This window comes from Populus trichocarpa, chromosome 11 (genome assembly GCF_000002775.5).
Source record: "Populus trichocarpa isolate Nisqually-1 chromosome 11, P.trichocarpa_v4.1, whole genome shotgun sequence".
NCBI classification, from domain to species: domain Eukaryota; kingdom Viridiplantae; phylum Streptophyta; class Magnoliopsida; order Malpighiales; family Salicaceae; genus Populus; species Populus trichocarpa.
In genome coordinates, this window is record NC_037295.2 from 15,941,093 (window position 1) to 15,954,446 (window position 13,354).

The 13,354-nt window shown below is 35.1% G+C and overlaps 1 protein-coding gene across 5 annotated transcripts; it reads right to left on the minus strand.

Moving 5' to 3' along the window:
* Nucleotides 1-1,862: 1,862 nt before the first annotated feature.
* On the minus strand, nucleotides 1,863-9,959 carry LOC18103397 (G-type lectin S-receptor-like serine/threonine-protein kinase At4g27290). Of its 5 annotated transcripts, none has more exons than XR_008056781.1 (8): nucleotides 8,602-9,957; nucleotides 7,703-7,831; nucleotides 7,191-7,348; nucleotides 6,873-7,083; nucleotides 6,315-6,552; nucleotides 6,083-6,233; nucleotides 2,472-5,993; nucleotides 1,863-2,388 (listed from the first exon to the last, which is right to left on the minus strand). XR_008056781.1 is itself a non-coding variant. In XM_052445227.1 (8 exons), exons 1-7 carry the CDS (start codon nucleotides 9,860-9,862, stop codon nucleotides 5,688-5,690), a joined length of 2,454 nt encoding a protein of 817 aa, XP_052301187.1. In that variant the 5' UTR covers nucleotides 9,863-9,957; the 3' UTR covers nucleotides 1,863-2,737; nucleotides 5,643-5,687. The 5 variants fall into 5 exon arrangements, 3 of the variants coding, with proteins under 3 accessions (XP_052301187.1, XP_006377797.1, XP_024447887.1); XR_008056780.1 differs by having other exon boundaries at nucleotides 2,467-5,993; XM_052445227.1 differs by having other exon boundaries at nucleotides 1,863-2,737; nucleotides 5,643-5,993.
* Nucleotides 9,960-13,354: the final 3,395 nt, after the last annotated feature.

Consider the following 13,354-nt stretch of genomic DNA (forward strand, 5'->3'; position numbering starts at 1 on the left):
ATTAAAAACATATTAATTTAAAGAAAAAAAAATTTCAATTTTTTTCAAAAACTCTTTTCAAACACAGTGACAAACGCCCTCTTAACTGCAAAGTTGTAAGCTACAGAGAGAGGATTGGATGAAAAAACGAGTTTAGGATGTTAGAAATATATTTTTGGACGGTTTAGAATCGTTAAATACCATGTCGATGTTGCTGTGCATGTTGTTGAGTTTTGACAGAATTTGATTGAGATTGCATGTAAGGAATTCTAGTTTCCTCAACAAGCGGTTGACTAGTTAAAGTGAACAGGTTGATTAGTTGTTGAACATACATTGTGGTCGACTATTTGAGGTGTGGGCGGTCGACCAGTTAGAGAAATAGTAGCGGGGCAAGTCTATTCTATTCAGCTTGTCGACCTGTTAAGGAGGTGCAGTCGACTAGTTTGTGTTTGGTAGATCAATTGGTTTACTTGTTGCTACCGGTCGACCAATTAGTTGAAACTAGCTGATCAGTTGGTTGGTGTAGTGGTTGAGCGGTAGGTCAATCTGGTCGACTAGTTGACCCTGAAGTAATGGTTAATCAAGTTTGTTAGGTTCGATCAGTTTGAATTATGTTCGAAATTGATCGAGTGAATCAATTCGGGTTATTATTATAATTTGATCTCTAAGTTTAGAGTTTTAATCTTTTATGTTATGTTGGTTTGAGTCGTTTTTTAGTGTTTTTCATATCCATTACAGGTTTTGCTAACGTTCCTTCTAGCGAGCCTCAATAATCTCAAATTTTGCATTCGGTTATCTTTTATATCCAATTTCAGGTAAGTGAAATAATATATATATATGTTCCCTAGCTGACAAGTAGGATGTCAATAATATGATATGTAATTTTGACATGCATACTTCTTTTGTATACTATTTGATATAATATCTTTGATATACCTGTTTCGATCGGTACTTGATACAAGTAACTTTATTCACTTATCTTAAAATGTATATTAGCATATATTATAGCTATTACCTCTCATTGAGTGTTTGGACTCACCCCTCCATTTATATTTTTCAAGTTTTTAGTTCAGTTTCAATAGTAGAATCTTTGGACTATGTTCTTCCTGCTTCTTGAGTTAGTACGTATGCCTCGTTTGATTCTCGAGACCATTAGTTTATTCTTTATTTGTTGTTTTTAGATACTTCATATAATGATTTTAATTATGTTTTGAATTTGTTTTGGATTATTTATGAAAGAGTTGGATTTTAATTTATTTATTAAATTTCTTATAATTAAATATTTTATTTTATATTAAGTTATTATATGATTTTTATGATATTAAATATATATTTTCTGAGACTTAGCACAAGTGGAGCATCTTGAGACGAGTCGCTACGTTTGTGTTGCTGGTCATGAATTTCAGATCAGAGTCATGACAAATATAATATGACTTATTAATTGTAAAGATACGAGTGAACCTAGGAAAAACCTTTTTTTTTTTTTTTTCATTTATAGGTGGGTAACAATCAAACAGGCCCGTGCCTAGTTTCTACTCATTTAACAAAGGCTCATATAAAAATTTCAATAAAATACAAATGGTTTTATATATATATATATATATATATATATTCAGTTTCTAGAAGAAAAAAAGGAAACGGGTATATATATATATATATATATATTCAGTTTCTAGAAGAAAAAAAGGAAACGGGTAGATTTAATAACACATGAAAAAAACGAATTGGACACCAAAAAAAAAAAAACAAAAAAACTCCCGAATTTGGATTTAATTATAGCACTCTCTATATCTAATTGGGGCATTTTTTTTTATTCACAAAGTCGTTAAATCTAACATCACTTTGAAAACATATGCAATTGATACTCTAATCATATGCTACAATTCTTTTTTTATCATTCTTGAAATAATAATCTTTCTTGACTTATTTGATTATAATAACATCATATAACGTGTCATCAATAAGGATATTAAATACTATCTCCTACAGTAATCAGTAATAATATTGTAGCCCTGCATATGCACATCACGTGCTCTTCTCAAGATCATGTTGGTGGGTAATTAGCTTAAAAAATTTCATTTTCTTTTATGGTCGGGCTGCACACCATTGTCTAAGCTACCCCAAAGCACAGAGACTTGGAATTTGGCTTGGACGTATATTTTCCTACCCAAGCAACTTTTTGTCGAGCAGCAGTACAGTACCGACTATTGACGTAGTTGCTCTTCTAATAATAAAAGAACTAAAGAAGTGAAGACCTCCATTCACTAATATACCGGTCCATGAAAAGTTGTGATGCAATAATTGTTGGGGATTCCGTCTCCTCATGCGCGAACTGGTGATGTTCTGATAGTTGTCCGTTGGAGGCTAAACACATTGAGACACAATATTTAACGTGGTTCGGCAAATTGCCTACATCCACGGGAAATAGTTCATATTATTAGAGATAGAGAAAGAATACAATACAAATACATGGAGGAGGAAGATTACTTTACTCAAACTCAACTCCCAGCTCTCATTGCTGCATTTGCAGCTGCTGCAATGACAGCAAGGTAGCTGCCCTTGGCAGCCCCTCTTTCTCTTTTGTTCTCTACTGCTTTGCTCTCATTCTGCTCAATCTTTGCTGCTCTCTCTCGATGCCTATTTATAGACAAGAATGGTGCCACCAGCTCCAGCTTTTCTTCAACAATGGTGGCTGCCAACTCCAGCTCTTCTTCAACAATGGTGGCTGCCAAAGTCAATGGTTGGTGCCGTTGATTTACTGCATATTAATGGCAACCAACCCAACAATAATGCATTACATGAAAAGAGAAAAATGAAAAATTCCGGCAGCATGCAACTTTCAGGAGGTCCGTGATTCTTTTTTCTATACTTGCTTAATCAACAAGGAAATCGAATTACAGAGGAGCATGAAACCTTGAATGATCCAAGAAGGTTGCCTGAACTTACTCCAATTTTATATTCGAGTGATACAGACCTGCTTTTACTCCAGCTATAGTCCGTCAGACATCGATATCTTATCTCTCCTATTGTGTATTTTGGTTTAGGTTTATTTAAGATTTGAACAACCAATAATGGACTTGGCTTAGAATTGAATTCATGACCAAATAAAAAAAATAAACTTCTTTCATGCCATCAAAGTACAATTTAAGTTGGTAAAGTCTACTGCCGGGTGTTCACACAACGTATAATTTGGATAGGATTACTTGATTCCTAAAATTTTACAATTCTAAACAAAAAAAATAATAATAATAAATTTAAACCAAATATTATATCTCGTAACTATACAAAAAACTTTGTTAGTTTCTAAAAGGTCCTTTTTTCATTAATTATCCTTGAAAAAAAATAGTTTAAATACAAAAAATAACATCCTAATTAGTAAAATTTTAATTGAATTGAAGGTCCTAATCTAAATAGAAAAAAAAAATTGCCCTTGAGTTAACTATTACAAATTGAACCCTTCCATCTCAAAAAATTATATACTTCAAATATAATAATGTAGCTAGTCTATTCAAGAAATAGTATAACTTTGACATGTGAACTTTAAAATTTAATGTATGATGTGTGCAAGCTAAGAAAAAAAAAACCATATCTAATGTTACACGTTTGTTATTATAAAGTCTTGTTGATGTTCATTCATGCATTCTCTTACTTCAAACTTGTTCTCATCATTTATGACTCCTAGCACTTTGGCCTGTAAAGAAACTCCAAGATAATCTTTCACAATACCTCTAGATAACTTGTCAAAGATTACCGTGTCCTTCATGTCATTGTTTACTAGATTTTCATCCTTCCTTGATCATGTTATCATGTTATCCTTAGCATAATGACCTAACTTTGAAATTTCAAAACTAGACACTTTCTAGTCTAATTCTTCTCTTTGTACTCTCTCAAATCCATCACCTTGTAAATTAACTTTAATAGTAATCTTTGGCGAGGAAGAATTTTATGGATTCACCAATATTTCTAATTTTTACATGTATTTTTCAATGTTCTAGATCATGATTTTAGTCCCATCATCTTTTTTCATGTAGAGTAATGCAGCTAGTGGTTTCTGATTATACTCTAAATGTTTCTTTCAGGATTGTTTAACCTAAATGATCCTCATTTTTTTAGTTCTTCGAGACTCTGAGAATCAACATACGATACTAATTTAGGAGCATCATTTATTTCTCCTTCACTATTCATATATAGATGAAATATCAACAAGCAATGTAATGTTTATATAGCAGTAGTGTTGTTGTCATTGTCGTCACTATTGTGATGTTGAAACTTTCTACATCTAAGAGATGATATCTCCTATAGGTTTCTCCTCCTTGCTCTTAAAGAATGTTGAACACAAGTTAAATAATAATAACATGATTGTTTAAATTTTCAATATAAAATTTCCACATAATCATTTTGTACGAACTTCAAAATTAATAATTTTCTTAATGTTTGCCAATGATAAAATTAAACTATTATCAATATGAGCTTTATATTCTAGAACTTCAAACCATCATTCTTTAGTATCATAAGTAAGTTTGTGTATGAAAAATCCTACTTTCTGATAACAAACAACTTATTCAAATAAAATTAAGCTTCTAGCTTTAATAACTATCTAATAAATTCTTTCTTCAAAAAATTTCCATTTCCATTAAAGAAAGGAATCTCTTTAAATTTAGGAATGCGTTTATGAGAAAGTTGACTGCTAATTGAGTTTTCAATGCATTGTTTATTGTATATACCACCTTTCATAGATTTGATGCCTATATGGGTTAGTAGGAGTAAATCTAGAGTTTGGTTCATCCCAAGGTAAGTCTTTGAGCACATCCCATTTTCATCACGATTTGTGTTTATACCTTCCTCTCATAGTGTCAGATGGTTCAAGCGTTTTGTAATTTTTTCTAACGAATATTCAACTCGATCTAATATCTACAACTGAGTTCTTTATGTTGCCTTCTAGGCCTTCATAATGCCCTATACAGCCTCCACTCTTGTATTGTGGAATGGAAAGTTGTTGACAATATCTTTATTCATCAAACATGTCAAACTTGTTCTGTTACCAATTGACTCAACGTATAGAGTGGATAGTGTTCCTCAATCCTTAAAGTTTTATAGTCTCAAATTATAGAGAAAGAAACTAAGATTTTCAAGCCTAGAGTTACAATCCTTAACCGCAGAGAAAATTCTAAAAGCTTTGATAGTTTTTTAAAGTCTTTTGTCATTAATTCTCCTCTGAAAAAAATATCCTACAATGCTATTTAAAAATATAAAAAATCTTAATTAGTAGATTTCTAATAAAATCAAAAGTTTTAATCTAAATATAAAAAAAAATCTAAAAACAACAAGGAAAATAAAGAGAAATTCAAAACAGTAGTTTCTAATCTAATTTGGGCTTGAAAACAAAAGGAGCTAAGTCAACTCCTATGCAAATAGACTTTTAGGACAATCTGGTAAAATTTCAGTTTGATTTAATAGTCTAATAAAAATTATGCTAAATTTTATTAAACTACGCATTAGATTCATTTAGAATTACTCAAAACCTAGAAAAATTAATAATTTTAAAAGCTGTACAATATAAATAATTATGTCAAGAATAATAAAGAAAGTACCCCACGTCATTTTGCCCCAAACTTTTTCCTCGGTGAAGAAGAAACGACTGACAGAAAAATAAGAATACATACCTCTTATTGATACAATTTATAAAAACGTTTGGTAAAAAAATTCTGTCATCGAGCAGTTAACAATGTGATAGTAATTTCGTTCGCGGAACATGTATCGACCTTGCTAGATGAAGACTCATGATCGAATAGTTTCCTTTCTGTGAAAAATCCAGGCTCTTTAGGGTCAGGCAATGCAATGTTACTACTTAACATTAGCACCACAGTTGACATAGTAGGCCTATCCTCAGGAGCTTGTTGCACACACAGGAGACCCACATGGATCACCCGTAAAACTTCGGATAAGTTGCAGGTGTCTTTTAAAGAATCGTTGATTAGCTCGAATGACCTTTCTTCCTTGTAAAGTTTCCATGCCTGAATTCCAAGACCAAATTCATTTGAGGAACCAGAAGAGGTTTAATATGACAGAAGAAAAAAAAAAGGGTATTCACATTGATACTTACATGACCAAGAAGGTTGTGCTTATGGTCTTGATGAATGAATCCTCTATTTCTCTTCCCATTTACTATCTCTAGCACCAAAACACCGAAACTAAATACATCGGATTTTATAGAAAAGATCCCGTCAGTTGCATATTCTGGAGACATGTAACCACTGCAAGAAATTGTTTAACAAAGTTATTAATGTTGCAAGCAGAGAAAACTTGAAACTATGCAGCCTGTTTGAAATGCTTACTATGTTCCAACTACTCGTTTTGTGTTTCCCTGAATTTCATTTCCACCAAAACTCCTGGCCATGCCAAAATCTGAGATTTTTGGGTTCATATCATAGTCCACAAGTATATTGCTGGCTTTTAGATCTCTATGAATGATTCTTAGCCGGGAATCTTGATGGAGGTAAAGAAGTCCTCGAGCTACCCCATTGATAATGTTGTACCTCATAGACCAGTCCAATAACTTGCTCTGCTTTTGATCTGAAAGTATTTTGATGGATGTTAATAATATTAGAGAATAATATAAATTATATTTTGAAGTATTTTCTAAACGTTAAAGTTTTTGGATTGAGATGGTATTGGTAATCAAATGATCATGAGTCTTATCACAATAAAATTAGTTACAAGGTAAAGTGTAATAGAGTACAACAACAGAATATGTTTCAATAATATCAATATCTCACACTATGTATAACTTAATATTTGGTGGCACTGTTGGCAGTGACTAAGATCATTGCAGTTTTCAATATGCTATTAGTAACAAGTCAACTAATTAGATTGAAGTCTTGAGATGGCCATACCAAAGATGAAGGCATCCAAACTTTTGTTAGGCATATATTCATAGACCAACATTGTTTCTTCGGATTCAATGCAGCAACCAAGAAGCTTGACAAGATTTCGGTGTTGAAGTTTCGCAATGCATATAACTTCGTTCTTGAATTCATCAAGTCCTTGTGTCGAAGTCTTTGAAAGCCTTTTCACAGCTATCTCTTGTCCATCTTCTAGCTTGCCCTGAAAGATTATTTGAACTAGTCACTGTAACCCTGTATCAAAATTGACTAGCACCGTATACATTGGTGTAATGAACTATCAGCAAATCCTCTCATCCAAAGCTTTACCTTGTAGACAGGTCCGAATCCACCCTCTCCAAGCTTATTGGCCCCTGAGAAATTGCTCGTGGCAATAGCTATGGTTGCGAAGTCAAATACTGGAAGCTCTAAATCTTTACCGGTGCTATTAATTGAGTAGTCTCTTTCTTGCATCGAAACCATCCTTGCTGTAAAATGGGAAATGCATTGCATAAATCAAACAGGTTTACGTTTTTCTTTGAATTTCTTTTGCGTACTTCTTGCAGAAATAAACTAGCCATCATGTATGTCAGCAAGTTTATATATCTTAAAATTAAAATGCGAGTTCAGACTCTTCCCCAATCTTAATTAAACAATAGAAGCATAGAAATTCTTGCACCATGGTGATCATCAGGTTTTGTAAACAACCAGAACAGATATGGAAGTCATCAAGTATACCAAAGAGTAATCTGCTTTGCATTAATATCCAATGCAATAATTCCTATCCCTACTCATTGAATCAACAACCAGCAACGTCAATTAGAGGGTTTGATAGAAATTACCTGCTGTCTTCATCTTCCTCCTCCTCATCAGAAACAGCAGGCAAAAGCCTAGGATGGTAATTCCAGCAACCAACAAACAGATGGCTATAATCCACACTCGCGTCGTCCTCTTAGGACTTCTAGTTGGCTCTGCATAGCCAACATGACCGAGTTTTAAAATCAGTAAAGCTTAAATAATATAAATACAGGAAATGTGTTTTGTGCACTGGTATTGGTTTCAGTTTCCAGTACTCCTAAGTTTTCAACTAGAAATCATAAAACATTAAACAACCATAATGTTATTCAATTTCCCACTACCTTAATTAAAAATTGTGATAACCAATTGGAAGTTCACCTGAGACAAAAAAGTCTTTACAATTTTCTTCGTCAAAGCAAATTAAAATACAGCTAGAAATGGTAGCATTTTTCTATATTGATCCACGCCGAAATGGACTCGTTGATATACTATACAAATAAGTCTTGTTCAATATGCATAGGTTTGATCAGTTTGGATTCTTCCCTGTGAAACTTTCCATGTTTACTAAATCGTAGATAATTTTTAAGTAGTTGAGGTGTGAATTATTGAGTTCTTGCTAATAAAATTTGACATGGGTCCTTTCTGTTTTAGCTCAAGACGTTTGTATCTACTACCAAAATCCATGCTCAATAAAAAAAGAAAATGAAAGAAGAATTAGACTTCATGTGGGCTCTAACATTTAACAATCAACAACAAGAAAGAAGAAATAAAAAATAAATCCGGTGTGCATTCAATTATGTTCTTTGGCCTTCTCATATTGGAAATCAAAAGGTATCCATAGGTCTAAAGCATCTGCAGCACTAGTGGAATTTGTGTTAACATGTGACTGAAATGAAAGAAAATAATCTAACAGACCAAGAAAATAATATGAAAGAATTCATACCTAAATCAGAGGCAGATAATCTAATGTAAAAATCTTGTCCAGTTTCAGTGTACTCTCTGATATCAAGAAGATCCTCAAACCAAAGCAAGCATCCAGTTCCATCTGTTATATTCAAAGTCGAATAAGCTGTGCAAGAACAATTCATCAAGCAAACCCTTCGACATTCTTCAAGGTCCATTGTCATATTAAACGAGGATGTCCTTGTATCTGGCAATTTCACACTTGTTACCTTCTGAAAACCCTCTCCTGCCCTGCAAATTGATTCATTCTTCCTAACGCATCCTCCAGACCAATCCCCAGAATCCCAATCTTGACGAGACTTTGGCTGAAATCCGTCCAAGCATGCACAAGCAGGGGAATTGTCGATGTTACAAATTCCATATGCACCACATACTGCATACCTATCACAATTATCCATCTGGGCTGTCAAGTACAGATTCCATGTTCTTGTACTACTAGTCCAGGTGAAACGCTGCAAAATCCCATCATTGGTCAGCAACATACGCGTCACAACTGAACTGTCTGTCAGATCGTACCTGTAATAAATCTCCTTCTCATTGTAAACAAACTCGTATGTGTAAATTGGGTTCGGTTTCAAATTAGGCATCCCACTGAATTTAAGACCATTCCATGGTCCTGATCGGAAAATTATGTTCTCACCAACCCTGATAAATATCTGCGGATATCCACCAGGATCAAGCATAGTTGTAGAATCACCCAATGAAGGATCATTAGTGCTTTTCCATGACACCAAGTACCGATCAAGGCCAGTAATCAAATTTCTGCCAAACTTGAGGCCTGGCAAAAACGTGTTACCAGGATAGTCAAAACTATCCCACAAGTAATCATCCTCGTTTGTATCATTTGCTTCTCTTATAACAAGATTTCCTGAATCCAAAAGCTGAGCTACTGGATTCTGCGGTACTCTTGATGTATTAGTAGACCATAAAACAACATTTGTTGAATTATGAAGGACAAGGATTCCCTTGCTGGTCACTTGCAAAACACCTGATGTGTCATTGAGTGGTGCTTCTCTGTTGGCAACCCAAACCAGAGTCTCACTAGAGAACTTGTACCATATTCCTACATAACGCAAACTTGTACTTCGAGGGCTAAAAAATCCTAGCTCAAAGTTGCTCCCAGCTGAAACTATGGTCTCTCCATCTATGATTGACTGGTTTACAGCTATGGTATCTGCACCATCGGCGGTTGTGAAGATGAAGAAGATGGAACATAAAGAAACTAGTGTAAGACCTTTCATGGATGTTTAATTTGGTTGCCTAACTAATGAGCTGTTTTGTCTCTGGTTTAAAGATGGTCTCATTAGGTAAGAGTGACAAAATTAACTTCTCAAAACAAATTTATATTCTCTTTTATCTTTCTTGCCTATTATTTTGGTCACATTAGTCAGCTAGCTTAACATGTGAAATGAATTGATGAATTTTTAGTGTGAAAGGTGGGCCAGGGGTCTAGAACTCTTTGACTACATGTGATGGAGAACAAGAAATATTTATCTTGGGGCAATGGATAAACACCACTTCCGAGCTTGTTGTACCAATTTGAAGCCTTTCCAAGTAGTCACCTGATTTAAAACCCATGATTCAAATTATTGTCCTATTTGAAACTTAAGATAACGAGGTTAGAGCAACCTTATGAACTAGAGATGTCAGACCCATATATATATATATATCTAGGCTTAGCGTTTGGTTGAGCACAAGAGTGTTGGGTTATTACCTTGTCTTTGGTTATTCTTTTAAGAAAAAAAGTCTAGGTAAAAGCAAAAAAATATTAATTTATCAGTAGCTCCCAAGTCTTTGTGTATTATATGCAAAGATTTTAAAAGTCTTTGTCAGCAGTAGATGAAACCCTTTTTACCTTCCCCATAAGATTTTACGTGTCCCACATAGGACTGCTAGGATCTTCAAGTCCAGGTGGTTTGCCTTTACTGGGAGAAAGTGTCCCTTGGCAAATAAAATTGTGGCTAACTTTGAATGTGGTAATTGAATGGATTTTTTTAGATCTATGATGATATGAAAGGTATTTCATCTGGCGGTGGGAACTAGAAGATTTTTTCTTTATAACCATGCCATTCTTGCTTGTTACTTTTCTTTGACTTTTACTTTTACTTTCTATGATTTTTTAAAATCTACTCTCACAACAAGAACCTAAATCATCTTTACTCTAATCCAAGAAGAGAAAAACCTACTTCAAACATTGCTTTTATCATAACTTGTTTCTCTATCTTTCTTTTAAACAGAACAAATAGACTCTAGAAACATTAGGTTTGTTTCCAAAAAGAGAGGTGCTCTTGTCCCCGATGAGGAGTCCAAGTTTTAACTCGAGCCTGAAAGAAACAGAAAGGGACAAGGGTCCATTAGACTAGGTCCTAGGACAAGATGGGGTGCTACATTGGTATCCTCATCTGGTAAGGAGGTGTGAAAACCTTTTCGCGGGAGTCCTTATCTTGCCCATGCTAGATATACTTAGGAAAGAAGGTCTTACAGGAGTTCTTCTCCTACTCTTGTGAGAGATACTCAAGATAAAGGGAGGTTGCTCCAAACTCCTATAGACGACGTCCTTAGCAATGTAAGTGTTGGGGATGTAAAGTTTGTGGCTCGTCACTAACTTGAAGAGTATATGTCTTAGATGCCCGACCTTGCATTGCGTATCAACAAGCAGACCCTAGGCTCCACCCAGGGTTATTTTGAAATCACTGCCCCCATTTGTATATACACAATGTGGTATTCCTTCCCTCTTTAAGGGTTCGTGAGGGAGGTGTCCAGTTACTACCAATTAGGTCCAGGCCAACTATATCCCAATGGATGGATAATTTTTTCCTTCTTTGAAAATTTTTGTAGGATCATTGGGCTCGAACCTATGGTCAATGTTTTCATAAGCTGCTATCAATTGGTTACTAGCACCGATGGTAGCAATGACATGCAGTGGTTCTTCAACTTTGCCAACAAAAATAATGGCATCATGAAGAACATGTTGGCTAAAAAGATGATGCATGTTAAGAAGTTAAGAGGAATATGGTTGGTTATAAGATTCATTGGGATAGTTAATCTTAGAGAAGGATTGCAACTAATTTGGGGTTTTTCCTACGACTAGAGGATCCCCCATAAAGTAAACAGCAAGCCTCATTTGAGCTTGGATGATGAGAAGAATTGTTTTATGTTGGCCTTGACTTCAACTGAATATGAAGTCAATAGGATGGACAAACAATATTACCAGACCATTTTTCAAAGTATGTTGCTTCCCTACCTTGCTTCTGGCCTTTTTTCTATTGTCTTGATTCTAACCTTTTGTTTTGTTTTTGTCTTTATATGACTGATAGCTAAAAGAGAAGGAGAAGTTTTAATAAGGCTTATTGAAGAGATTTTACCATGGGTGTGTTTGTCTCCAGCAGTTAGCGAAGGCAGAAGTGAAAAGGTGATGGGGGAATCCCTCATTATTTTTAGTGAGCTCCCCGCTCCTAAGGGTTCCATCTTTAAGAGGACAATGGTGGGGGTTATAACCCTTGTAGAAGTCAGGGGTAGTGATCTTCCCCCAGCTAGGAAAAAAGTAAACTTGACTCCCTTTATAATGATTGTGAGTGTTGCCACCCGTTTTAAGAGGAGAAGAGTCTCAACCCTAGTGTAAACTTATGCTCTAGCCTCATCGATAAAGGCTCCTACAGTGGTATTTCCTTTACCTTGGCTTCCTGTTTTGTTAGGTGAGGAAACAATAACTAGGACTTCTATTGGGGCAGGCACTAAAGAGTTTAAGGATTTTTTTGTCGATTTGGCTTTTGGTCGTATGCCTTTCAATATTTCAATCATGACAGATGATAAGAGGCAGTTCATTAAATCTATTATTGTTGAGATATCAGGTCTTAGGAAGGTTGGCCTCGAGGTGGTAAGAGCACTAGAGAGGATCCTTATCATCTCGTCTCCACGATGTTTGATGAAAGCTTCCACCATTATTTGGCTTTAACTAGATAAATGGCTTTTAACGTAAGGAATTCTCCTATTTCTTTTTTTGGTTTGTTTTTATGATTACCATTTTTAACATTAACCATTGGCAAACCTTCATGATGTGAACCTACTCTTAGAGACACTAGATGGCCAAAAAGGGGCATGTGAGGGAGACTGTGGTTGTGAATAGGGCAAATCAAGTTGTATATGAATGGTTGCAAAAAAGAAAAACTATTATAGAGGCTGATATGTAGAGCTTTAAGGTGGCTTATTCCACACTGATGGACAAAACACAGGGCATTGCCTTTGAGCTGGACTACAATGAAAAATCACTTCAAGCCGTCTATAACCAAGCGGTCCCTATAAGACAAGAGCTTCTTGAAGCAAGGACCTCCCAAGATAGTCTACGGGCTGAGCTTGTTGCTGCCAAGAAAGAAGCCCAACGTTCCCATGCTAAGTTGAAAGCTTTAAGAGACTCACCTAGAGACCTCCAAGAGTGTTTTAGAAGGTCGGTAGCTTTGACTAAAACAGTGGGAGACAAGATATTTCTTGTCATATCTAACCTATATTTCTTCAATCTCTTGAGGAGAGTACAAGTGGATTTTAGTGCAACCTTCCATCATGTCACGGTTCTTGACTTTGCAGAGGCGTTCCCAGTCAGGGCCGTTGTTGCCCAGTGTGGCGAGTACCTAGCTGAGGAACCTGGGCTATATTATGAAGCCTTTTTTTTGTGTGTACATCTTTTTTTCCTCGGTTTTATGGGGATGAGTTCTTTTTTAATAGAAATTCTCTTTTAT